Source organism: Pleurodeles waltl, chromosome 1_2 (genome assembly GCF_031143425.1).
Source record: "Pleurodeles waltl isolate 20211129_DDA chromosome 1_2, aPleWal1.hap1.20221129, whole genome shotgun sequence".
Classification (NCBI taxonomy): Eukaryota; Metazoa; Chordata; class Amphibia; order Caudata; family Salamandridae; genus Pleurodeles; species Pleurodeles waltl.
The window spans coordinates 758,607,176-758,631,716 of NC_090437.1; the positions used below are offsets into that span (position 1 = coordinate 758,607,176).

General features: G+C 44.4%; 1 protein-coding gene across 3 annotated transcripts in view; it reads right to left on the reverse strand.

Moving 5' to 3' along the window:
* Positions 1-24,541, reverse strand: part of FSTL5 (follistatin like 5) — a 2,922,734-nt gene that overhangs the window by 315,294 nt on the left and 2,582,899 nt on the right. For all 3 annotated transcript variants that reach the window (XR_011205485.1, XM_069243741.1, XM_069243729.1), the window contains one exon: positions 18,246-18,353. Coding sequence is in view for 2 of the 3 variants with exons in the window: in XM_069243741.1 (XP_069099842.1) it covers positions 18,246-18,353 (108 nt within the window). In the remaining variant the exon portion in view is untranslated. The remainder of the gene's footprint in view (positions 1-18,245; positions 18,354-24,541) is intronic.

Consider the following 24,541-nt stretch of genomic DNA (forward strand, 5'->3'; position numbering starts at 1 on the left):
CATGTATTTATTAATTGGCCATTAAGGTTTAGATTTCTTTATTAAAAGTAAATAAATATAATCCACCACTATGTATTTGATTATAAAATAGAACAAAATATTCATTAAAACACAGTCAATATAGTAATAATTCAACAAGTGTGTTCAATAAGTGAACATCTCTAATCTAAAATAATTTTGGAGAAATTGAGAGAAAAGGTGTCAGTTCAGAAACACAATGAGTCCTCATGAAAGATAAATCTATGCACAAGCATAACATCTTTCAATCTTAGACTGAAAATTATTCACATTCATAATTCAGCAGACATATAGAACTATCCTTAATAATTTCTCATTCAAAGAAGGCTGGAAACTCTTAGACGAGTCTCCGGCCAGGATGTCAGGCTTGGGGGGGGGGGGGCGATTTGGACTATGTCACATTACCCTAGGAACATGCACTAATACAAACACACAAATTCTATTTCGCAACATCATGTTCTTTTGTCTTCTTCATTTTCCAATAGATTCTCTGCAAAACTCCAGGGAATAAGTAAACTTCCCCTTTTCTCATCAGAGTATTATAGACTCTCTGACACTTGTCCTTGAAAAGTTACAATGTTGTTTTCTAGTGGTCCAGAACCTTCTTCCCATCAATTATTCTTACTACCGCTTTGTCTCCTCTTGAGCTAAGCTATCAGCTGTCTAATACAAACAAGTGTCTATTCACTAGCTAACAGTAGCTGTCCCATGTGCAGAAAAAAGAAGAAACACATCTTGCACAAACAAAACAACCATTCAATGTGAAAACAGGCTTTTCAATTTTATTGCATAATTTTTCCAGCTACCATGGTATTGAAAGTTAAGTTAACAATTCAACTGTATGCTTACCTACTACAAATTTTGAATTTAGCGTATGGTTTATTTAAATGTGTGCTTATGCACATTAATGAAAGGTGTTTTAAAACAGACAAAATGTGTAGCAGCACCATTTAACCCATTCACTACTGTGAAGTTCACTTTTGAAAACTATATAAAACCTATATATATATATATCAATGTCACTATTCTTTCAAACCCCATTCAAATGTCACTAGGCTCAACTTGTCCATTAAATAGACCACATCAATTTTCTCATTGCACTGAATCTTTGCAATTTTCATATATTTCATTCTAATATTTTCAGTAATATCCCTCTCTGTGAAAATGTATGTTTTCGTAAAAGAGAGAATTGCCTGGGTATCCTGTGCACCCAAACACCCCTGAAAGAGATCATTCTCGCACACTATATGCATCTACAACAGTGGATTTTAGGATATAAATAATGTTCTTTAAATTTACTTTACATTGGTAGTTGTCATTAATTTGTGTATGTCATTATTTCACCTCCTTTTGAAAATTGCTTCCCAAGTATTTTCTTTCTCTCCTCGGTTGCCATCAACTTACATTATGGTGAATCCATCTTTTAAAAAAATAAAAGAAACTTTGTGAAAGCTGCCCGAAACAATTTCTGCTCAATTACCTAATAGATCTTTGTTAAAAATGGGGTCTCTAGCTGGCAGTGGTGTGCACCCTGTCCAAGTAGGGATTCTCACTCTAGTCAGGATAAGGGAGTCACAACAGCTAAGATAACTCCTGCTTACCTCCCTTGGTAGCTTCGTTCAAGCAGTTAGGAGTATCTCAGAGGCAATGTACAAAGAAGAAGTTACCTAGCCAGGGAACTGCTCTGCCCCCTTGTAGCTCCACCGGCAGGTAGAGCCCTTCCTCTGAACTTTGACCTCTGTCAGGAGTCTGAGGCCCTCCTCAACCCGCAGACTTCTGCCTGCGCCTCATCCCTGGTGTCTAGTGGGAGAGCTGTGCTCTTCTACTAGGCTGCCCTTACCTCTCTCCTCCTTTTTTCCTCTTTTGCCTCTGTTTCGCTCTTTGTGTGCTTTTCCTTCCGTGTTGTGTCCCTTTTGAGTTTGTTTTATCTTTCGCTTTCTGCGTTTCAATCTCTCCTGCCTTTTTCTTTCTCCTCTCACTCCACTCTCTCTCTCTCTCTACCTCTTTCTCTCCCCCGTCGCTGCTTCCCTGGGGCCCCGCCCCCTTCTCTCTCTCACGCTGTATCCCCACCACTGCTGGCCCATTGCCCGCCCCCTTTTTTCAAGCGGTTTTCCACCCCCGCCTCCCTGCTGTCCTCCCCTACCCCCCTCCCTTCTTAATGCCTGCTGCTGCGCAGCCGAAGGCACGCCTAAGGCAAGCATGTCTGTGCCCATCCACGCCTGGACTGCGCCCAGTGCTGGAACCCCTGGTTCTCGCTCCCCCCACCCGCCACAACGCTGCTTCGACACCATAACCCTCCACGCACTCAACACTGGCTGCTCATCCACCTGCCACCAGGCCACCCCGAGGCTCACCTGCGGTCCCTTCTCCTGCCAGAGCCCACCTTCACCAGCCTCCATGCCAGCTACTTGCCCGCCAGGGCAGGATACAACCATCTCAGATGCATCCTACTCAACATCCGCTCCGTCCACAAACACGCCATCGAACTCTGGAACCTACTCAACTTAGCCTCCCCAGATGTCGCCTTCCTGACCGAGACCTGGATGAACCCCCTCCTCAGCACCCGACATCGCCATAGCCATTCCGGATGGCTACAAGATTACCCTTAGGGACCGCACCTACAGACCAGGAGAAGGCATCGCCATCATCCACAGTAATACCCTCAGAATCAGGACCAGCACCAAGGACACCTTCAGCACCGCCAAACACCTACACTTCCAGATCCACACCGATCCAAACAAAACCCTAGAGGGACCCTCATCTACAGACCCACCCCCCGACCCCAACAGCAGTTCATCGACTCAGCACGCACACCATCGCGTCCACAGACTACATACTCCTTGAGGACCTGAACTTCCTCGAGAACAACAACAACAACAATTCCACCACCCTGCTCGGCAACCTCGGACTCAAGCAGCACATCACGACACCAACCCACTCCGCAGGACCCACACTCCACCCCATCTTCTCCGCCAGGAAAAACGTCTCCCTCAGCCACACCACCCAACTCCACTAGTCTGACCACCTCAGCATCCACTTCACCTTCGAGAAACCCACAATTCAACACCACCCACTGCGGGTTCCCCGCCGCAGCTGGAACAAGGTCACGAAGACCAGCTGATCCCCACCCTCTCCTGGAACCCACCAATCAACACCACCGACACAACTGCCCGCAACCTCAGGCAATGGATCGACGACTGTGCTAACACTCTTGCCCTGATCAAGAAACTTTAAACAGACACACTGACAGAGGGGCCATCTGGTTCACCGCCGACCTCCAAAAATCCAAGCAAACATGCCGAATACTCGAGAAGAAGTGGCACGAAGAACAGACACCAAACAACCACACAGCCTTCAAGAACGCCATCTGCAGACACCACCAACTCATCCGAACCGCCAGAAGAACCTCCTGCAAAGAACGCATCGACAACAATGCACACAGCTATAATGAGCTCTTCAAAATCGTGAAGGAACTCTCCAACCCTGATTCCAATGCCAACGACATCCTGCCATTGCAAGACCTCTGCAACTCCTTAGCCACTTTCTTCTTCTGAAAGATCGCAGACATCCATGACAGCTTCAATACCCAGAACCCCCCATCAACAACTGACACCACAGACTCACCGCCCCTCCAGCCACACCAACCTCCTGCTCTCCTGGACCCACATCAACGAGGACGACACCATCAAAATCATAAACACCATCCACTCCGGCTCACCATCCGACCCCTGCCCTCACCACATATTCAACAAAGCGAGCTCCGTCATCGCATACCAACTCCGGAAGATCATCAACTCCTTTGAGACTGCCACCTTCCCGGAGAGCTGGAAACATGCAGAGATCAATGCCCTCCTCAACAAACCCAAGGCAGACCCAAAGGACTTCAAGGCCCATCTCCCTGCTCCCCTTCACGGCAAAAGTCATTGAGAAGATTGTCAACCGACAACTGACCCGCTTCCTCAAGGAGAACAACACTCTGGACTCATCCCAATCCAGATTCTGCAGCAACCACAGCACCGAAACTGCCCTCATCGCCGCCACCAATGACATCAGGACCCTTCTTGACAATGGCGAAACCGTGGCCCTCATCCTCCTGGACCTCTCGGCCACCTTCGACACCGTCTGCCACCACACCCTACGCACACACCTCAACGACGCAGGGATCCACAACAGAGTCCTGGACTGGATCACCTCCTTCCTCACTGGCAGAACCCAGAGAGTCTGCCTCCCTCCATTCTGCTCTGAGGCCACCAAGATCATCTGCGGCGTACCCCAAGGGTCATCCCTCAACCCGACCCTCTTTAACGTTTACTTGACACCACTAGAAAACATCGTCCAATCACATGACCTCAATATCGTCTCATACACTGATGACACTCAGCTGATCGTCTCCCTCACCAAGGACTCTGCCATCACCAAAACCAACCTCCACGAAAGAATGAAGGCCTTTGCCAAATTGATGAAGAACAGCTGCCTGAAACTGAACTCTGACAAGCCTGAGGTCCTCATCCTCGGCTCCACCCCCTCCGCCTGGGACGACTCTTGGTGGCCTGCCACACTGGGAACTGCACCAACACCCACTGACCACGCACGCAACCTGGGATTCATCCTGGACTCATTGCTATCAATGACCCAGCAAGTCAACTCCGTCTCTTCCTCCTGCTTCAACACCCTCGGCATGCTATAGAAGATCTACAGATGGATCCCCACTGGAACCAGAAGGACGGTCACCCAAGCCCTCGTAAGCAGCAGACTGGACTACGGCAACGCCTTCTATGCAGGAACCATGGCCAAGATCCAGAAAAGACTGCAACACATATAGAACGCCTCTGCACGCCTCATCCTGGACATCCTGCACCACAGCCACATCACAGCCCACCTGAGAGACCTGCACTGGCTCCCCATCAACAAGAGAATCAGGTTCAAGCTCCTCACCCACGCTCAAAAAGCACTGCTGGACCAGAACACCTCAACAGACGACTCACCTTCTACACCCTTACCCACTAGCTTTGCTCCGCTGACCTTGTCCTCACCACCGTTCCATGCAACCATAGAATGACCGCCGGTGGGAGATCGGTCTCCCACCTTACTGCCAAGACGTAAAACACCCTTTCTTCCACCTGCGACAGACACAGGACCTGCTAACCCTCAGGAGACACCTCAAGACCTGGCTGTTTGAGTAGTAGCATCACCCCCACCCCCCTCAGCACCTTCAGACCCTCACGGGTGAGTGGTGCGCTTCCCAAATGCTATGATTGATTGAACGCATTTCTTCACACATACAGTAACATAGTGGAAACACCACAAAAGTACACCACACCAGCCAATATCTATCTGAGTAAAACAAGACCAAAAGGACAAAAATCCAACATACACAAGTAAAGATAGCAATTTTCACAGGTTAAATGTAGTATAGTGCTTAGAAATACAATAGTTCCAACTGGGGCTATCACGCAGCTTGACGGAGTCACTTCCAACAGTCCAGCATCACCCACGAGGGAGCAGGGGCTTGCTACACAATCGTACAAACTCAGTACTTTGGAAACTGATGAGGAAACAAAGATGTTGCATGGCGTCAGGGAGGTGAGGAGTCACTGCAGCTGGTGCAACATCGGTTCCTTACTGCCATCGGGAAGGTCAGACATCAGTTCCTTACTGCAAAGCAGGGGAAGTGAGGTGTTGGTTCCTTACAGTTGCGGAGGAGGTGATGCGGCGTTGACGGTGTGCTGTTGATTCTTTACAACAAGGTGAGGTAGATGAATCCAGCAGGACAAGACATGAAGCATCGACTTTGCGGTGTCACGATCACAGCATTGGGTCACATATTCTGCTGCAGAGTCGGGTGCCACGGATGTCGGTGATACGGCACTCTGGGCTCAAGTTGTGGTGGGACTTTGGAGGCGCTACTGCGAGTTCGGGCCTTCGTTGCAGGTTGTGGTCATTGCACTCTGCAAGGACTACAGCTAAGATACAGTTAGTGGCACGGAGGTCTAAGAGCGACACCAGTTCCGAAGTCATTCTGGAAGTCGATGGCCAGTTTCTTCCTTGTTGCACTAGAACTCACCCCAAGGGCCCAGGAACTAGATGTGGCACCACTTGGCAAGTCAAAGCTCTCAGCAAGAGAACCCTGGTGCTATCAGATGAAGTTTTTGTTGGCCACAAGACTTCTTAACAGGGAGCAAGCTCAGTTCAAGCCCTTGGAGAACCTTGGAAAACAGGATGTAGGAAGCAGAGTCCCTTTCTTTCACTCCAAGGACAGAAGCAAGCAGCAGGCCAGCACAACAAAGCAACAGACAGAGTGGCACCTAGCTATTCTTCCAGATAGAATGTCCTCAGTCTAGAAGTGTCCTAACTATGTGGTGTCAGAAGTCTTTTACCCATTCTGTCTTTGAAGTAGGTGAACTTCAAAGAGAAGATTTGTAGTGCACACAACCATGCCTTTCCATGCTCTGGCCGCAGACACACTCCAGGGGGTTGGAGACTGCTTTGTGTGAGTACAGACACAGCCCTGTTCAGGTGCAAATGTCAACACCTCTCACAGCTCTAGCTCAGGAAGACCCATCAGCCTGGTGATGGGCTATCAGGATATGCATGGTACACCTCAGCTCCCTTTGTGTGACTGTCTAGAGTGAATGCACAAACAGCCATACTATCATCCTCACCCTGACGTGTATTCAGCAGACAGGCAGAGGCACAGAATGGTTAAGCATGAAAATGTCCACTTTCTAAAAGTGACATTTTCAAACTTTCAATTAAAAGACCAACTTCATCAAAAGATGTACTTTTAAATTGTGAGTTCAAAGACCCCAAACTCCTCATCTCTGTCTGCTCCCAAAGGGAAGTTACACTTAACAGATATTTCAAGGCAATCCCCAAGTTAACCTATGGGAGAGATAGGTCAATATTGAAAAACACAATTGCCAGTATTTTTCTATCAGGACATGTAAAACACACCAGTACATGTCCTGCCTTTTAAATGCACTGTACCCTGCCCATGGGGCTGCCTTGGGCCTACCTTATGGGTGAGTTACAGGCAATAAAAGGGAAAGTATGGTCCTGGCAAGAGGGTGCACTTGCCATGTTGATATGGCAGTTTAAAACTGTACATGCAGACAATACAATGGCAGGCCTGAGACATGTTTGCAGGACTACTCATGTGGGTGGCACAATCAGGTGAGAGTTTATGTATCCTTGATGAAATTACATTGTCCTTTCTTTATACTGGAGTAACTGACTAGCATTGGATGTGTTGGAGTAAAATGATTAAGCAGTGCTTTTCTAAGCAACAATTATTGTGATTTAATCCACTCTGTCACGTTGTCCTGAGGATGGTCTCATGGATGAATTGAGCCTTGGGAGACCGAAACATCAAACTTATACTCGCCGTGACACAATTCATTGCATGAGCTGGTGGAGTCCATTAGGAGTGGTTTCTGATTGTTTGAAAGATTGCATATAGGACTCACACCTTTTGTGGCTGGAGAGTCAGGAGGGTTGGTGCTCTCCTTCTGCCCCTTGGATGTAAAAGGATTGCTGACTAGCAAGCTCACCAATGTGTTTGTATAAAAACACAAAGAAATATTTTTGTTGTTTTGCCATATTGATGAATATGTTATTAGTGAATATTTAAACATTCTTAATTTTCTAAGAAATGAATTACATGCTGTTTGAAGATTTATTCATTTATGGAATTTGATTTATGGCTAATTACAACATTAATAGTATTCAATACAGCTGCATTATTTGTATGCAAATGATTCCTCAATTAACATTGTGAGCTTTACAGTTTAGATTACCCAGTTCTGAGGGGGATATTGGGCTATCCTGTTTGTTTGTAGCAGGTCCACTATTAGCATTTGGTTTACAGGCCCTGGACACACATGGTGCACTATGCTAGGGACTAACTAGTAAATTAAATATGCCAATCAAGGATAAACCAACCACCAATACAATTTAGACAGGTAGCACTTGCACTTTAGCACTGGTTAGAAGCGGTAAAGTGCCCAGAGCCCTAAAGCCAACAGAAATTGGTCATATAAAATAGGAGGAAGAAGGGAAAAATTATGGGGATAACCCTGTAAAAAGGGCCAGGTCCAACAATTTTTTACTTGTTGCAGTACTTACTATGTCACATGATGGACAATCTCAGATCTTTAAGCAAGCTTTCTTTTTGCTAATGTGCCCCAGGCTGCAAAAAGCAAAACTTTAGTTCCTGTCCTTTCTACCTAGTCATCTCTTAATGACGTTGAGCATCAAGGGTGATTATGCCCTTACTGGGTTCCACTTGTCCTCTTCAAATTATTGTAGAATTTGGTTGTTTACTAATTTATTTTTGTAACAGAGTCATGATAGCTATTATAGTTCATACAAGTCAGCATAGTGGTGCAGGAGAAACCTATAGCCCATTATTTAGGCTTCTACTTTCTTTCCTTGTGGGACAGTTGAAATTTGGCACTAGGTGATTGCTTCATGATGCAGCTTGTAAGGAAATGTTTCTTTAAAGAAGCACCACTGGTATCTTTTTGTCTTCTGAGGCTTGTGATGACAAGTGAGAAACAAAGAGGGTTATGCTTTTATGAAATAGGGATTTCAGGGCTTCTATGCTGTTGGGGTATACACTCTGAGCCTTGGTGTCTGAAGTATCTAGGGCTTTGCATATGTCTGAGAATAAAGTGGGTATTCCTTCCTTGTTTAACACTTTGTGATGGCTGCATTGAATAGTTCCTTTTCATGTCCATATTGAGCCATATTTAGCCATAAAAACAGGTTCTTACACTAGGTATGGTTTCTAATCTTATTTCAAATGGTCCCCATACTGAGGAGGACTACTCTTGGCTGATGGTAGTCATGGAAAAGCAGGCCTCACTCTTATCAGATATCAAATTGGATGATCTCTGAGCTTAGTCCCTGAGGAATCTGACAGAGGTCTTTGAAATTAAAATAGTAGTTCTTGTTAGGTAATGCAAAGTAGAGCAGTAGAGAAGACATGTCTATGAGGTTATCATTTCTGGCTTGGGGCAGGGTTTGCGGATGACCTGGAAAAAATGGTGCATGTACACTTGGGAACACAAAAACGTTTTCCTCTTTCAAGGTGACAGATTTCAGGCAGAGAATGGAAGCACTTATCCAAGCACTCGTCTAATCATTACTGTATCTTCATCAAACAAACAAGCTTCAACCCCAATCTTAAAAAGGTTATCTTTCCCTACGCTCAACAGATTCCAACTTTGTACACTATCAAGAGCTCAATCAATTCCAAGAGTATGCCTCGTCCAGAAGTCATCAATCAAATTCAGGTAATTTTCCATTTATTGATAGTTAACTCATTTGTGATCACCATCATTTTGAAAGGGAAGTACTCTAAAATGTTTCGTCAATGATCAGCCCGGAAGACTGTTCATTCTTTTGGATGGTACATACATATCCAAAACAAGTCAGCTCAAAGGACTGAACTGAAAAAATGTACATTCGTCATCTGAGTCAAACTAGGTGTCTATCCTTTGCCCCATGGCATTCTATATAGGATTTTAGATGGGATATCACCTCAACTAACTAATGCAATCCATGTAGGTAAGTGGATAGTTAGAGGGAGTATCAGAATTTCATCTATGTGCAATATTTGAAGCACCCAAAGATCATCGTCTTGCCAGTAGTTTGGTAGCAAGGAGAAGGACCTCTTTGCAAGCAACACATTTATTGCAAAAAGTAAAAAAAAAGAACAAAAACGGTACAGTCAATGATTTTGTAATTAATTTCAACTCATAAAAACTCATAAAAAAGGGACAAATAATAGCTTGAAATGCACACAGTTATACAATATAATATGGCAATATGTGATGGTTTGAATTGATTAGAATTGTTGTAAAAAAAGAAAATAGAAAGTAATTAAATTAATCTGGAAAAACGGTTTGGTTTCCTTTTCAGAACTAAGATATTCTTACAATTTCCATATGTGATAACGTCTGTCTGGATTAAATTATGAACATATTTTCGAATTTCTCTAGTAATCGTAATCACAATAAGCAAAGGTCATGCCTGTTTTCTAAAAAAAAAAAAAAAAATTAAAATCAGAAAATTGTATGGTGAAACCATGTTTTAAAGCACAGGAGACATATTACTTTTATTCAGTTTGTCAATAATTCACACCTTCTTTGTGACTGACTTAATAGAACGATCATTATTTTCAGAAATGTGGTTATTGATTTGAGGGTTGGGGGGTGCCTACCAACATAATAAACACAATATGGTGTGGTCAGAACACAGTTATTAGAGAGTATATGCTCAGCCCTTGGTAGTAATGGTACAAACAGCAGACAATCTTCAGAGACATAAGTGTTTAATTCAAGAAGAACCAACAATGTTAAAATAAAAAATACAACAAATAAAATCCCCAAACCAACTCTCAAAGAGGCAGAAATGGTTAAAGAGCAAAAAACACCACCACATTCATTAAAATCAGATAACGAGAACCAGAGATATGAATGTGAATTTGAGGAAAAAAGTGTTTAGAAAAAATAAAACTTAAATAAAAAAAATAAAAAAAACTGTTAATGGCTGACAGGGACCCATGCAGGATTTCAGGCAGACAGCAATGAATCTGGGGTTTGATATACCAAATAGGTTATCCTAGGCAAGGTTTTTGCTTTCAAACTTGGGGCCTAATTATGAATTTGGCAGTCTTGTGACTGCCAAACTCACAGTGACGGTCGGACCACCACACTCCTGGCGGTCCGACTGCCAGATTACAACCCTGGAGGTCAGACCACCAAGGGACCGCCACCACTGCCAGGATCATGGATCCTGATGGGGTGGCAGCGGTCAAAGTCATGGTCAGCCACAGAGGCGCTGAGTTCAGCACCAATGTGCTGATCACGACCTTCCTTTCTGCCAGCCCCCCACCATGAAAAGGCAGGTGGAAAGGCAGTGCAGGGGACCACGGGGGGCTACTCTGCCCACAACCATGTTGCGGGCAGTGCAAGGGCCACACTACTCAGCACCTTAAGAATGCACACTATCTGCTATGGCAGACAGTGCACATTCCGAGGGTGCTGGAGTCACCCTCTGTTCAACAGTATTGGCCTTGGCTCCCTGAGGAGCTGAAGCCAATGCTGCTGCACTGTTTCCACTGGGCTGACTGGCAGAAATTCACCGGTCTTCCCAGTGGAAATATTGTAATTGGGCCAGTGGGGGAGACCTCCAGCTCTGCAGCGGTCTCCTCCCCATGGTCAAAATCCATCAATGGGGACAGGTACAAGGCGGAGGCTGCTGAGAGACCTTTGGAGTCAGATATGTCATTGATGAACCCACTAAAGACACTGGCTTTGACACCAAAAGCTCAGAGAAGAACACTGCTGGATTTTGTAAGCACTAAAGATGCTTCATCATTGGGATGGATTTGATGCCTCTCCCTGCTCAAATAATTTATCTTCAGACTTAGGGTCTTATTTAGAATATTGAAGCAGCCTGGCATCTGGATAGGGGACATTTGTTATGACACCAACCACCCTGGCATACAATGTCTCACCATATTTAGAAATCGCCAGCTACTTGTTGGAAATCTCCGTGCCTTTCAAATGAGTCATCACCACTAAGGATCCTCTGAAGGCTGTATAACTTTATTGAGAAGCCACAATTTTTAATGCAGTCACTCACAAAAGTTTTTGGTTTGCAAATACCAACTCAAACAACCTTCCAAAATGGGATGTTTGTGTTTGAAAAGCAAAGAAACGTAACACTGACATGCTTGGAAGATTTTTTTCCAATGCGCAGACTTGCGTCGGATGCCGGGGGACGGAGGCAAGGGCGAGGTTAGCGGAGCGGAGATGCCAGGTGGGGGTGAAGAAGCTGAGTCTGTTGTTCAGGTATGACGGTCCGGTGTTGTGGAGTTTGAAGGTGATCCTCTTGTTGACGGGGAGCCAATGAAGGTCTCTTAGGTGGGGGGTGATGTGGCAATGTGAGCATTGTTGAGGATGAGTCGGGCGGAGGCGTTTTGGATGCGTTGGAGGAGTTTGGATGAGATACCGGTGCAGAGGGCGTTGCCGTAGTAGAGTCTGTTGCTGATGAGGGCTTGGGTTACTGTTTTTCTTGTTTGCGTTGGGATCCATTTGTAAATTCTGCGAAGCATTCAGAGGGTGTTGTAGCAGGAGGAGGAGATGGCGCTGACCTGCTTTGACATGTAGAGGTTAGGAGTCGAGGGTGAAGCCGAGGTTTTGTGCGCTGTCGGTGGGCGTCGGTAGGGGACCCAGCGTTGACGGCCACCATGAGTTGTCCCAGGCAGAGGGGGTGCGCCCAAGGATGAGGACCTCTGTTTTGTCCGAGTTCAGTTTTAGCCGGCTGTCTCTCATCCAGTCGGCGATGGGTTTAAGTCCCTCGTGGAGGTTAGTTTTGGCGGTGTGCGGGTCCTTGTTGAGGGAGAGGATGAGTTGGGTGTCCTCGGCGTAGGAGATGATGTTGAGGTTGTGCTGATGGGCCACTTGTGCGCGGGGGCCATGTAGATGTTGAACAGCGTCGGGCTGAGGGATGAGCCCTGGGGTACGCCGCAGATGATGTTGAAGGCTTTGGATTGGTACGGGGGGAGGTGGACTCTTTGGGTTCTGCCGGCGAGGAAGGATGCGGTCCATTCGAGGGCCTGGTCCTGGATTCCTGCTGCGTGGAGGCGGGATTTTAGGGTGTTGTGACATACGGTGTCAAAGGCGGCTGATAGGTCTAGGAGGATGAGGGCTGATGTTTCTCCATTGTCGAGGTGGCTTCTGATGTCATCTGTGGCAGCAAGGAGGGCTGTTTCGGTGCTGTGGTTGCGTCTGAAGCTGGACTGGGAGAGGTCGAGGATGTCGTTGTCTTCGAGGTACCGAGTGAGCTGAGTGTTGACGATTTTCTCTATGACCTTCGCTGGGAACAGGAGTAGAGAGATGGGCCGGAAGTTTTTTGAGAAGGGCATTGATTTTGGCGTGTTTCCAGCTGTCCGGGAATCTTGCAGTTTCAAAGGAGATGTTGATGGCTTTCCGTAGGTGTGGTGCGATGGCCGTGTCTGCTTTGTTGAAGATGTGGTGTGGGCAGGGGTCTGATGGTGATCCGGAGTGGATGGAGTTCATGGTCTTGCGGGTTTCGTCGTCGCTGATGTTGGTCCAGGAGGTCAGTCGGCTGGAGCGGGTGGAGTTTGTGGTGGGTGAAGTAAGAGCGTCTGGAGTGTGAGGGGAGTTGAAGCTGTCGAGGATGTCCATGATTTTTCGGTGGAAGGCGGTTGCTAGGGCGTCCCAAAGTTCTTGGGAGGTGGTGATGTCATTGACAGTGGCGTTAGGGTTGGAGAGTTCTTTTACGATGCTGAAAAGTTCTTTGCAGTCGTGGGAGTTGTTTTTTAGGCGGGTTTTGAAGGAGGATCTTTTTGCTAGCCTGATGAGTTGGTGGTGTTTGCATGTGGCATCCTTGAGGACCGTGTGGTTGTCTGGAGTGCGTTTGAGTAGCCATATTTGCTTGAGATTTCGGCAGTGGTGTTTGGAGGCTTGGAGGTCGTCAGTGAACCAGGTGGCTTTTTTGTTGATGTGGTTGTTGGAGGGTTTTCTGAGTGGAGCACGGCGGTCGGCGCAGTCGGTGATCCATAGCTTGAGGTTGTATGCCGCGATGTCAGGGTCGGTGGGGTTGACGGGCGGTTCCTGGGCTAGGGCGTTGATTAATTGAAGTTCGGTGACTTTGCCCCATTGGCGGCGTGGTGGTTGTTCGATGAGGTGGTTTTCTGTCTGTTTCTTGAAGGTGAAGTGAATGCAGTGGGGGTCAGTCCAGTAGAGTTCGGTGGTATGGTTGAAGGTGACGTGTTTGCTTGTGAAGAAGACGGGGTCAAGGGTGTGACCGGCTGTGTGGGTGGGTGTGTTGACGAGCTGTGTGAAGCCGAGGTTGGTGAAGGGTGCCCTGGGTGTCTATAGATAAGTGTTCCTCTGAGCGTGGTGTTGGGGTCGGTGCGGATTTGAAAGTGAAGGAGTTCGGCGGCGCTCAAGGAGTCGTCCGGGGTGGTTTTGATTTCGAGGGTGGCTTTGTGGACGATGGCTATGCCTCCTCCGGTTCTGTTGGTGCGGTCTCGGCGAGCGACTTTGTATCCGTTCAGGATGGCTATGTCGATGTCGGGTGCTGAGGAGTCGTTCCACCAGGTTTCGGTTTGGAAGGCCATGTTCGGGGAGGTGGAGTCGAGCAGGTCCCAGACTTTGATGGCGTGCTTGCGTGCTGAGCGGGTGTTGAGGAGTATGCAATGGAGGTCCTGAAGAGGAAAATAGTGACTTTGAAACAGGAGTCCCCTATACGGAGGATGGTTTGACGTCGATTGACTGGTGACCCAATATGTAATAGGCAATTGGTCTGTAAATTTCACTGGTGAAGCCAGTGGTGGCCCTGCCAGTGGAAACATGATCTTGCACCCAGCTCTAAATAGAGCTGGCAGAATAAGAGTTTTGAAGACGGGTTCTCTGCCATATTTGTAGCAGTCTTCCCTATCCATCAAACTTTAAATAAGGCCCCTAAACACTCTCAAAATCATCCTTGGAGCATGGCTGCAAGCTATAGCCAAGTTGAGCTAAACAAGATTGGAAACATTCACTGTGAGGTTCCAAACCTGTTTTCAGCACAGCAAAATCCTCTGAGCATGACATACCTTCTCTTACCTCCCTTGGGGGCAACTTCCCTGGGCCAGTTTCATCCACTTTGCGCTGACTAAGCTCCACTTTTATTGAACTGCTAGCAAAGTTAATTCTGGTGACTACTGGACCCCTTCCCCCACCGCCCGAGGTCCTTAGGACAGGCTTTTAGGCACTAGCTCTATCCCCAAATAGGGTTCCTGCATGGTCCAATCCTCTGTGGTCAGTTGGGTCCTCTTGGAATGAGGAGCCCTTCTGTTTTCTACGTCCCTGGAGTGGGTAAATAGGAGGTCAGCCACCTGAACCTTGGAGACTAGTTCTTTCCCTAGAGGGGCAGGCAGAATTGAGGGGTCTTATTTCTTTCAGTAGAATTTTCGTCTTCAGGAATGTCCTTCCCTGGTGGAGGCATTTTTTGAGCAAGTGGTGGTAAAGTGCTAGTCTTATCCTGCGCACCAAGCAGTGATTTGAGAATTTTGCCTCCCCAATCCTGTCTACTTTCTCACCTCGTACCCCTCTCTATTTAGATCAGTTCCCTTTTGCTTTACAGTTAAAATTCACAGAAGTCCTGAATTCTGGAGGGTTTAACCCCTTTTCCTTTGGAAGTTCCTTAGCCTCCCCAACATTTAGCATAGTTTGCCTCCCAAATATCAAGGCCAGAAATGGTTCTCTTTAGTTAAAGCAAAATGGTGTAGGAGGCCTTTGGGATGGAATGGGAGCAGATAATATCAGCCCCATTTGGTATCAGCAAGTCAACAGAAGAAATATTAACGTTGTCCTTTTTTAGACATGCCATATACCCTTCACAGATGGCTAATATTTCCTAAGAGGTCCGTTAATGACAATGCCCCTGCCTTTCAAGATTCAGAGGCCAAGTCATTGTCCTGTGAGGAACAAGATCCTTAACTCCAGCTAGGAATGTGTATTGCCCTCTGGTGGTGTGATGAGTGGCAGATCTAGTTAAGAGCAAAGGAATTTGTCCTTGACATATATTACTGCAGTGCCTTTAAACTTTAGCCAAGCAAGAGCACAGGGGTGCTCCTGGCAGCACATATTTGTGTCATATATGTGTGTTGTGTAAATGTGCACTGCAGCCACTTCAGATATTTGTATTTCATGCCATTGGTTCAATTTCCGTGCCATCTACAATGGCCTACTGGAGTATTAAGTAGACCACCTGTTTTACCATTACCACTTTATTGCCGGCGCACACACTCTGTGGTGTTGAATTACAGTGTCTCAAGACTGCCCCTATGACAACAAAACACAGAGGGCCAGAACAAAGCAAAAAACTAAACCAGGGTGGAAAAGCAAATTTCATGCAATTTTTTGCACTTATGTAAATAAATCTACATTTGAGGGGTCATGCCCAGGAGGATGGTAAGTAGCCTGAGTTATAAGTCTATTGTTATCACTCCCTTTCTGTTATTCAGAGACTAATTTTCTGCTAATTTAGCAAAGTATCAACAAATGAAGGAGAGGCAAAGAAGCAGAAGCATTTGTCCTTTACAATTTGAAAGAGGGGGAGATGTGAATGAAAGGCTACTGACCACTGTATCTGTCAAGCTTAAGAAATACACATTGATGTTAGTCTTTTTGCAAGAAATTCCTGAAATCATACCATCATGCCACTTCTAGAAATTATGTGCCATTTGTGGTGAAAAAAATAAAATAAAAATCAGCGAATAATGCAATTCACCAAAAATTTATGTGAGGGCTCATTTTGCACTAAATATAGCATAAAATTATGGATTTGCATTCCTCATGATTTTGCACAACCGTGAATATTATATTGATGGTGTACAATTGTACCAGTAGAGTTAGGGTCACCCCTTACAAACGGCCATCTGAGAAAATTATCCTTATCCTATCAGCAAAATTAGTAATAAAATAATTGACTTATAGAATAGAGAAGCTTAGGGTGCTTGTACTCCCTGGCGCTAGAGTCTCTCCTCGACTAGACATGCTTACGAGAAATTGCTAAAAATATTACAATGGAGAGACAGTATACTAATATTTTCTACTCCTCTGCCTACCTGTTCTACGATCACCAGTGGTAAAAAATCCTGAATGGTCTCGTAACTGTGGATTCCTGGGTTGTCCAGCTAACTGCTGTATGCCATTTTTGGAGCATACCACCTGCAAGCCTTTAGATATCCCGGAGAATTTACAAAAGGAATTTTCAGCCCATGATGCATGTGATACGCTATGGCCTTTCATAAGTAAAGAAGCCAGAGATGTTGCCCTAAATCGCTGGAAAACAAGTTTGGAAAACATTAGCAGTGGATTTCCAGAGTGTGGTGTTTAGCATCACACACGGGCAACTACTGCTAAGCATTTCAAACCTTTACTGAAATCCATCAGAATACCAAAGTGAAGCTTGAGAACCAGCCTAGGGAAGACAGAAACATGGCATTCGTCACTAATGTTTTGTCAAAGTGAGCTTTTTTAGTGCCTGCAAAGCTTCTCACCATGACCTTCCTCAAGCTAGATGTTAACCTGGGGGTCATCAGTCTGGAGTAATCATCAATCCAGGGGCCCTGACTAATGATGAAAGATAATCTCTTGCACACACAAGGATTTAATGGCCAGTATTACACAGAAAGGCTTCCAGCAGAAATAGCGTCCGAATGGTTATCTTAAATCGGACATTGTGCCTAATGCCATTATCATCAGCTTCATCATTTCTATTATTAAGGCTGCCAATGGCAAAGCTGAGAGCAGCTGCCTCTCAATCGCCACCATCCGGCACCTTCTACATGGGGAGGAGAATAAAGAGTTGAGCAAACAGGGCGGCTGTCTTTTTTCTACAGAAAGCTTGTTACTGTTCTCTTTGAAATCAGGCCCTTAGTCATTTTTCTGACTTTTCAGAGACAAAAGACTTCATCAACCATGGAAATTATTCTTCTGAATAGATTTTCTTCAAATGGCTTCTGTAATGTCCCATTTGCCATCCCACGCACTCCATTTTACTTCACGCATTACAAAGAAGAGTAATTATTATAAGAATAACTACAAGCCATTGCTCTCAAATATTTAAAGTCTGCAAACCCTCCAAAATTAAACATTAAAAAATACGTTTACTGTTTCCCTGAGATATTTTCAAAATCAAAACAGGAGATATCTTACAACATCTACTTTCTCACCACAAAGGCTAAACAAATTCCATCTGAAGCTCCAGGAGCCCAAAAGCAATGTAACCTACTTGTCAGCGAAAAATGCTCATTTTATGGATTTCTAAAAAAATAAAGATTACCAGCTATTATTTTCTACAAAAGGACCCTATGATGTCTATGAACCCTTGGAAGGCCATAATCTGGATAAAGCGCTTGGCCTGTGGGTTTTTTGCTCACACTGACCGACCTTTTACTGAAAAGACATAAATTATCTACCAGAAATGCAGTCCACATTTCTGCTTCACTGTTGTTTACTCTCCCAGCGTTCACCCACCTTTACCTTAGTGGCATTCGATAAGCGCAGGCAAACAACCTTTCCTATGTATTAGCTCCATAGTCAGTAACGCAAGTTAATTAATATATTATCTTCCATATAAAAGAGCTTATCATCTAATTGATTTGTATTTCCACAATATACGTATTCTACTGTACTCACCTGCAGTGTTGGGGAGGTTTTCTCCATGTTGCCCCAGCTTAACACCCAGACTTGATCATGCGATTTGTCGTAGTGTAGTTTCACGGGGACAGGATCTGTGCTAACAATCTACAACAAAACAACGTAGGAATAAGCGACATTGCAATGGATGGTGTGTATCACTCATATTTACACTATGAACACTATGAAATCTAATCATTTTAATGTTTGCAATGCTAATGTTAATTAAAATATGAATGTATGCGAGCTTTTACACTCAAAGATGTATTCAAAAATAGTGTTTTGTTTTTTTAAACACATCTTAGCGGTTTACAATGTGACCTAGAAAGATAATAGAGCATCCTAACACTGGCTCTAGGGATAAGACAGACAAATAGATTTCCACTTGTAAAGATGTCAGTAATGGGTCAGATTTCCACTGAAGGGTTCCAGTTCGAGTGACCTCAAATAGACGAGGTGCTGTCACTTAGAAACCAAAAATTGGAAACTCACTTTACTAAGAACTCCCCATCGCCAGATTTATGTTGTGTTTGACCCCATTGCATCACCTTTCTTTGTGTAGATAATCAAAACAGCATGACTTCACGTCTATCATCATCTCCCACAATACACTGTTAGAATTAAATATATTTTGCGGTCTACCACCCTTCCTCACCAACCGTTCATTATTTTTTCCTCAGCCACACGATTACTACATAAGGCATGTGGCATCATGCCAACCTCCATGATCATTCGCTACAGGTCTCTCTCTGCGCACATCCAATGCAATAAATAACCACAGCCTGCCACCCTTCCCTCACCTTAAGCAGTACCCTCTTTGCTATCCATGGAGCAAGAGAAATAGCTTGCTTCTTCCCCCACTATATTCTGTGTCCTTCCTTCCTATCCAAAGCTACACATACATCAGCTCTGTGAGGGCAGGTGGTCTGTGCAGCACTGTCACCAAAAGGCGAAGTGCCGGTAAACACCATCCACATTGAGCCACCTCTTTCAGCTCTCTGGAGAACTAGGAGAGGTGTCGGATCACAGTCTCTCAAAGCTCTGGCTTCAGAGCAATGACAGTTTAGATTAAAATGGCATCAGAGAAGTGAAAACCCGGGTTTCACATTTAGTGCTCCCTATAATGGATCTCTGTGAGAGCCATAAATAACAGAAAACTTAAATCAAATAAAAACCTATCTATTCGTATATTTGAAATTCTGAAAGAGACCGCACCCTGATTAAATGTATTTTTTGGTTGCTACTAAGTGGCTGATACCCACTGGTTACATGTTGAGAAATCCTATATCCCAATCTCTAATTTAGAAGTCATGGTAGACGATGCCATTATTTACTGAAACTTTGTTTATATTTTCCTTATTTGTAGTTACAATTTTCCTCAATAACAACACCATAGCAGCTAGGCAATGTGTTTAAAGTACGAAGTATAATATTGGTGCTCTTCTCTAAATGTCCAGAGTGCCAGGCTTCTTTATGAGTGATTAGGAGGTGGATGGATTGAGGTAGAGTCCAAGGGCTCAATTACATCCCTTGCTTACTCCACCTCTACCACCTGCTTATAATACTTACGCCTAATCATTTCTATCAATATATATCTCTATTTGGGAAGAGGATGTGGCCTAACTGCCAGTGCTGCTGACTTAAAACTGGGGAACCAGGTTTGAGCCTCTGTGGCAGCTCAACATCCTGTGATTCTAGGCAAATCACTTCCCCCCTTTCCTAAAATGAATGAATAGATAAATAAATAAAATCCACTAAAAATAATTTGTCCTTTTTTTTATCTGCTGCTCATGTAAAGCTCTCCCAAACCTTCAAGTCGAGTTCACACAATATAAAATCACAAACAAATATCACGTATATCATCAATAATGTCATTTGAGATATCATCAGTGATGTTATAAATTATGTCGTAGAACATGTCATGAGTAATGCTGTATGTGAGGTCCTAAGTAGTTCATGGCGGGGTGCAAGTTATAGTTAGTGCTGCTGAATATAACAGCTGAAATTCTGTGGAATTTTTAGTTCAAAACGTCAATGGTGTTAGTGAGAAATTCACCTAACTACGATGTTAACTTAACCTTTTTTTTTCAGTGTTTTTCTAAGGTTTTTTTTTTTTTAAAGTAAAAACAGATATTTTTATTGCACCTAATTATAACGTTACTTTAACCTTTGTTTTTATGGAGTTTCTAGATTTGTTAAATTAATTTATTATTTTACCCTAATCAGTAACAGAATCTAGAATAGAGTAGGGAATAAATCATGACTGGATATTTATTTATTTGAAAAGTGATGGCTTCTGAAGATACTCCTGGGAATGGTCTCAAAGGGGGCTGTAATTCCTGTTTGGCTCTCATGAACCACTTGCAAGAGTGTACATTTAGAATTATGTTAATTATAGTGTTTTACTGAAATTTTGAACAAAATAGAACATTACACAAGTTGTTTAAGAAAGAAAAATAAATTGTGGGCTGTTCTAAAGAAGATTTAAATGAAGTATTTTTTGCGTTCTTGTTAGAAATGGGGTCTTTGGTTGGCAGTCAGATTACCCCCTGTCCAAGCAAGGACCCTCAATCTAGTCAGGGTAAAAGTGAATCACCCTCACATAAGCCCTACTTACCCCCCTTGGCAGCTCGGCACGAGCAGTAGGCTTAACTTCAGAGTGCTAAGTGTAAATTATCTGTACCAACACACAGAGTAGCTTCATGAAAACACTACAAAATGACACAGCACAGGTTTAGAAAAATAGAAAATATTTATCTAACCAACAACAAGACCAAAATGACAAAAATCCACAATATACAGGTCAAGTTACCAATTGAAAAGCAGAAAGAGTCTTCATGGAGTTTTAAACACACACTAACACTGTTAGCGTGAAAATGTACCTTGGGTGCTTCAAAAATAACCACACACGGGCGAGTATCCGTCAAAAAGGGATTGCAATGCGTTGATTTCACTCTCGAGCGAGACCTTGCGTCGTTCCTCCTTTTGTTGGGTCGGGCACCTCGTTTCTTCTCTCCCTAGGAGAGCGATGTGTCGATCCGGTCAGCAGTCTCGGCTCCAGGCAGGCCTTGCGTTGTTTTCACATGCCCAGCGGTGCTTGCATCGGAAATCCAGCCGCACGATGATCCAAAAACCCCGCAGCGCGGGTTGCGATCTCCCAGCTCCATGCGTCGATTCTTCGGTCGGGTTTCTGGCGAGCATCGATTTTCAGCTGCGGAGCCGGCGCCGCATCATTTCTTCTGCCACAGATCGGAGTTGTGTCGATCTTTTCCCCGCATGGCGCTCTGTGCATGGATTTCTTCCTCTTAGGCTGCCAGCTTCTCCTTTCAGAGTCCCAGGAACTGGATGGGCACCACAGGGCAGTGTAGGAGTCTTTCCAGAGACTCCAGGTGCTGGCAGAGAGAAGTCTTTGCAGTCCCTGAGAATTCAAACAACAGGAGACAAGCTCTAAATCAAGCCCTTGGAGAGTTCTTCTCAAGATGGAAGGCACACAAAGTCCAGTCTTCTCCCTCTTACTCTAGCAGAAGCAGCAACTGCAGGACAGCTCCACAAAGCACAGACACAGGCACAACAGCTCTTCTTCCTCAGCTCTTCAGCTCTTCTCCAGGCAGAGGTTCCTCTTGTTTCCAGAAGTGTTCTAAAGTCTGTGGTTTTGGGTGCCCTTCTTATACCCAATTTCTCCTTTGAAGTAGGCCTACTTCAAAGTAAAGTCTCTTTCAAATGTAAAATTCTGCCTTACCCAGGCCAGGCCCAAGACATTCACAAGGGGGTTGGAGACTGCATTGTGTGAAGGCAGGCACAGCCCTTTCAGGTGTGAGGGACCACTCTTCCCCTCCCTCCTAGCACAGATGGCTCATCAGGATATGCAGGCTACACTCCAGCTCCCTTTGTGCCACTGGCTAGTGTGAGGTGCAACTAGCTCAATTGTCAAACTGACCCAGACAGGGAATCCACAAACAGGCAGAGTCACAGAAATGGTATAAGCAAGAAAATGCCAACTTTCTAAAAGTGGCATTTTCAAACACACAATCGTAAAATCAACTTCACTAAATGATGTATTTTTAAATTGTGAGCTCAGAGACCTCAAACTCCACATGTCCATCCGCTCCCAAAGGGAACATACACTTTAATCAGATTTAAAGATATCCCCCATGTTAACCTATGAGAGGGACAGGCCTTGCAACAGTGAAAAACAAATTTAGCAATATTTCACTGTCAGGACATATAAAACACATTACTATATGTCCTACCTTAACCATACACTGCACCCTGCCCTTGGGGCTACCTGGGGCCTACCTTAGAGGGTCTGACATGTAACAAAAGGGAAGGTTTAGGCCTGGCAAGTGGGTGCACTTGCCAAGTCAAATTTACAGTTAATACTGCACACACAGACACTGCAATGGCAGGTCTGAGACATGATTACAGAGCTACTTGTGTTGGTGGCACAGCCAGTGCTGCAGGCCCACTAGTGGCATTTGATTTACAGGCCCTGGCACCTCTAGTGCACTTTACTAGGGACTTACTAGTAAATCAAACATGCCAATCATGGATAAGTCAATTACATAGACATTTTGTAAAGGAGCACTTGCACTTTAGCACTGGTTAGCAGTGGTAAAGTGCCCAGAGTAACAAAAACAGTAAAATCAGAGTCCAGCACACATCAACAACCTGGGCGACAGAGGCAAAACGTTAAGGGAGACCATGTCAAGGATGAAAAGTCTAACAGTTCTTTACTACACCCCCGAAAGATACTTACAAGACGTCCCGAATAGGAAGCACATCCTAAAGAAGGATTTTGATTGGTTCATATGGATGGCATCCCTCCTAACACCCCTCTCTCTAATACTGGTTGTGCATAGTAGGGTGGGTGAAGAGATTAAACTGTACTCACAACCCTTACCAAGTAGATGGGCATAAATGGTAGACTGTGATAAACACTATCTCCAATAAGACTCCTTCCCACACTAGGAAGCGTGCAAACTACATCATTTTCAAGATCACCTACTCCTTTCTACTTTTCACAATTCTATGAGAGACTTGTGAGAGCGTAACTTTTTCAAAAAAATAATTAACCTTCCACCCATCACAATTCTTATCCCTTACACACTTCCTGTCAACAAGGACCACAATATGCATGTCTACTAGTAGAGTGTACTGAGAACTCACATACTCCTTTTTACTATTCATGATCCTGCAAGAGTCCTCTGAGATCATAAAAATTATTTAAAAAAAATATACATTCATAATCTTCAGAGTAGTTTTCCCTAAGACATCTCCTCTCTAAATCTAGAGGGACAGCATGCCTTTCTTCTGTCCCCTTTTACAGCCATTTTACTTCATTTCCACAACCCCTTCAAATTCTCGCAGTAAACAGTGATGACAGCCATTTCATTGCCAACATTTCAACAGCCAGCCAACCAAAGCAATCACTCTTGCAGGACTTGTGGGAGCCCCTCACTCCCACGAGATCACGAAGGCTCCCATGAAGGCTCCCAGAAAAAATGGGCCTCTCAAACAATAATAGATATCCATTTTTTATTTCACAATCTCATGAAAGGCTCACAAGACTCTCACGAGCCCAACTGCTAAAATATACAATTATTTGTGACCCTTAATTTCTCAAACACCACTGAACAGATTTACACCAAATCCCAAAAAGCACAATCTGCAGATCAAGATCTAGCTTCTTGATTACATTTGCATAATTCCATTCAGCGGTTTTTGCTGTAGCCCTGCCTAAAGAAGTCTATGGAGAATGCATGGTGATTTAGCATATTGGGACATTTTTGGGGAAACTTCTTGTGCTCCTGCCTTGCACAGTTATCTCATCAGGAATTTTACTGCAAATATTGCAGTGACATTATCCATGATGTTAGCAAAGATGTCATGAGTGCTGTAATATCTGAGGTAATTATCAGTGCATGTTGAGGGTGTGAGGTATAGTTAACTAAGGGCACAAACTTGGAAAATGGGTTATTGGTAGGCAGTACCTACATTTAGCAATAGGACATCAACCCCCACTAGGTTCAGTTAGGTCTCAATAAATTAACCCCAGCTCAACCCTTGGTAGCTTGGCAACGAGTGACAAGGCTTAACTTAGACAAAGCATTCAAGTATCACAAAATAGCAAATAAATAAAACACAGGAAACAGTTTAAAAATCTAAAACCAATTTACCAAAATGAGTAATATGTTTAGCTTTAAAATGACACCAACGTGAATAAAATCGGATAAAGGGAACCAGAGATATGAATTTTTAAAGAATTAATGCTTTTTAGCGCTTAGAAACAGATAGCG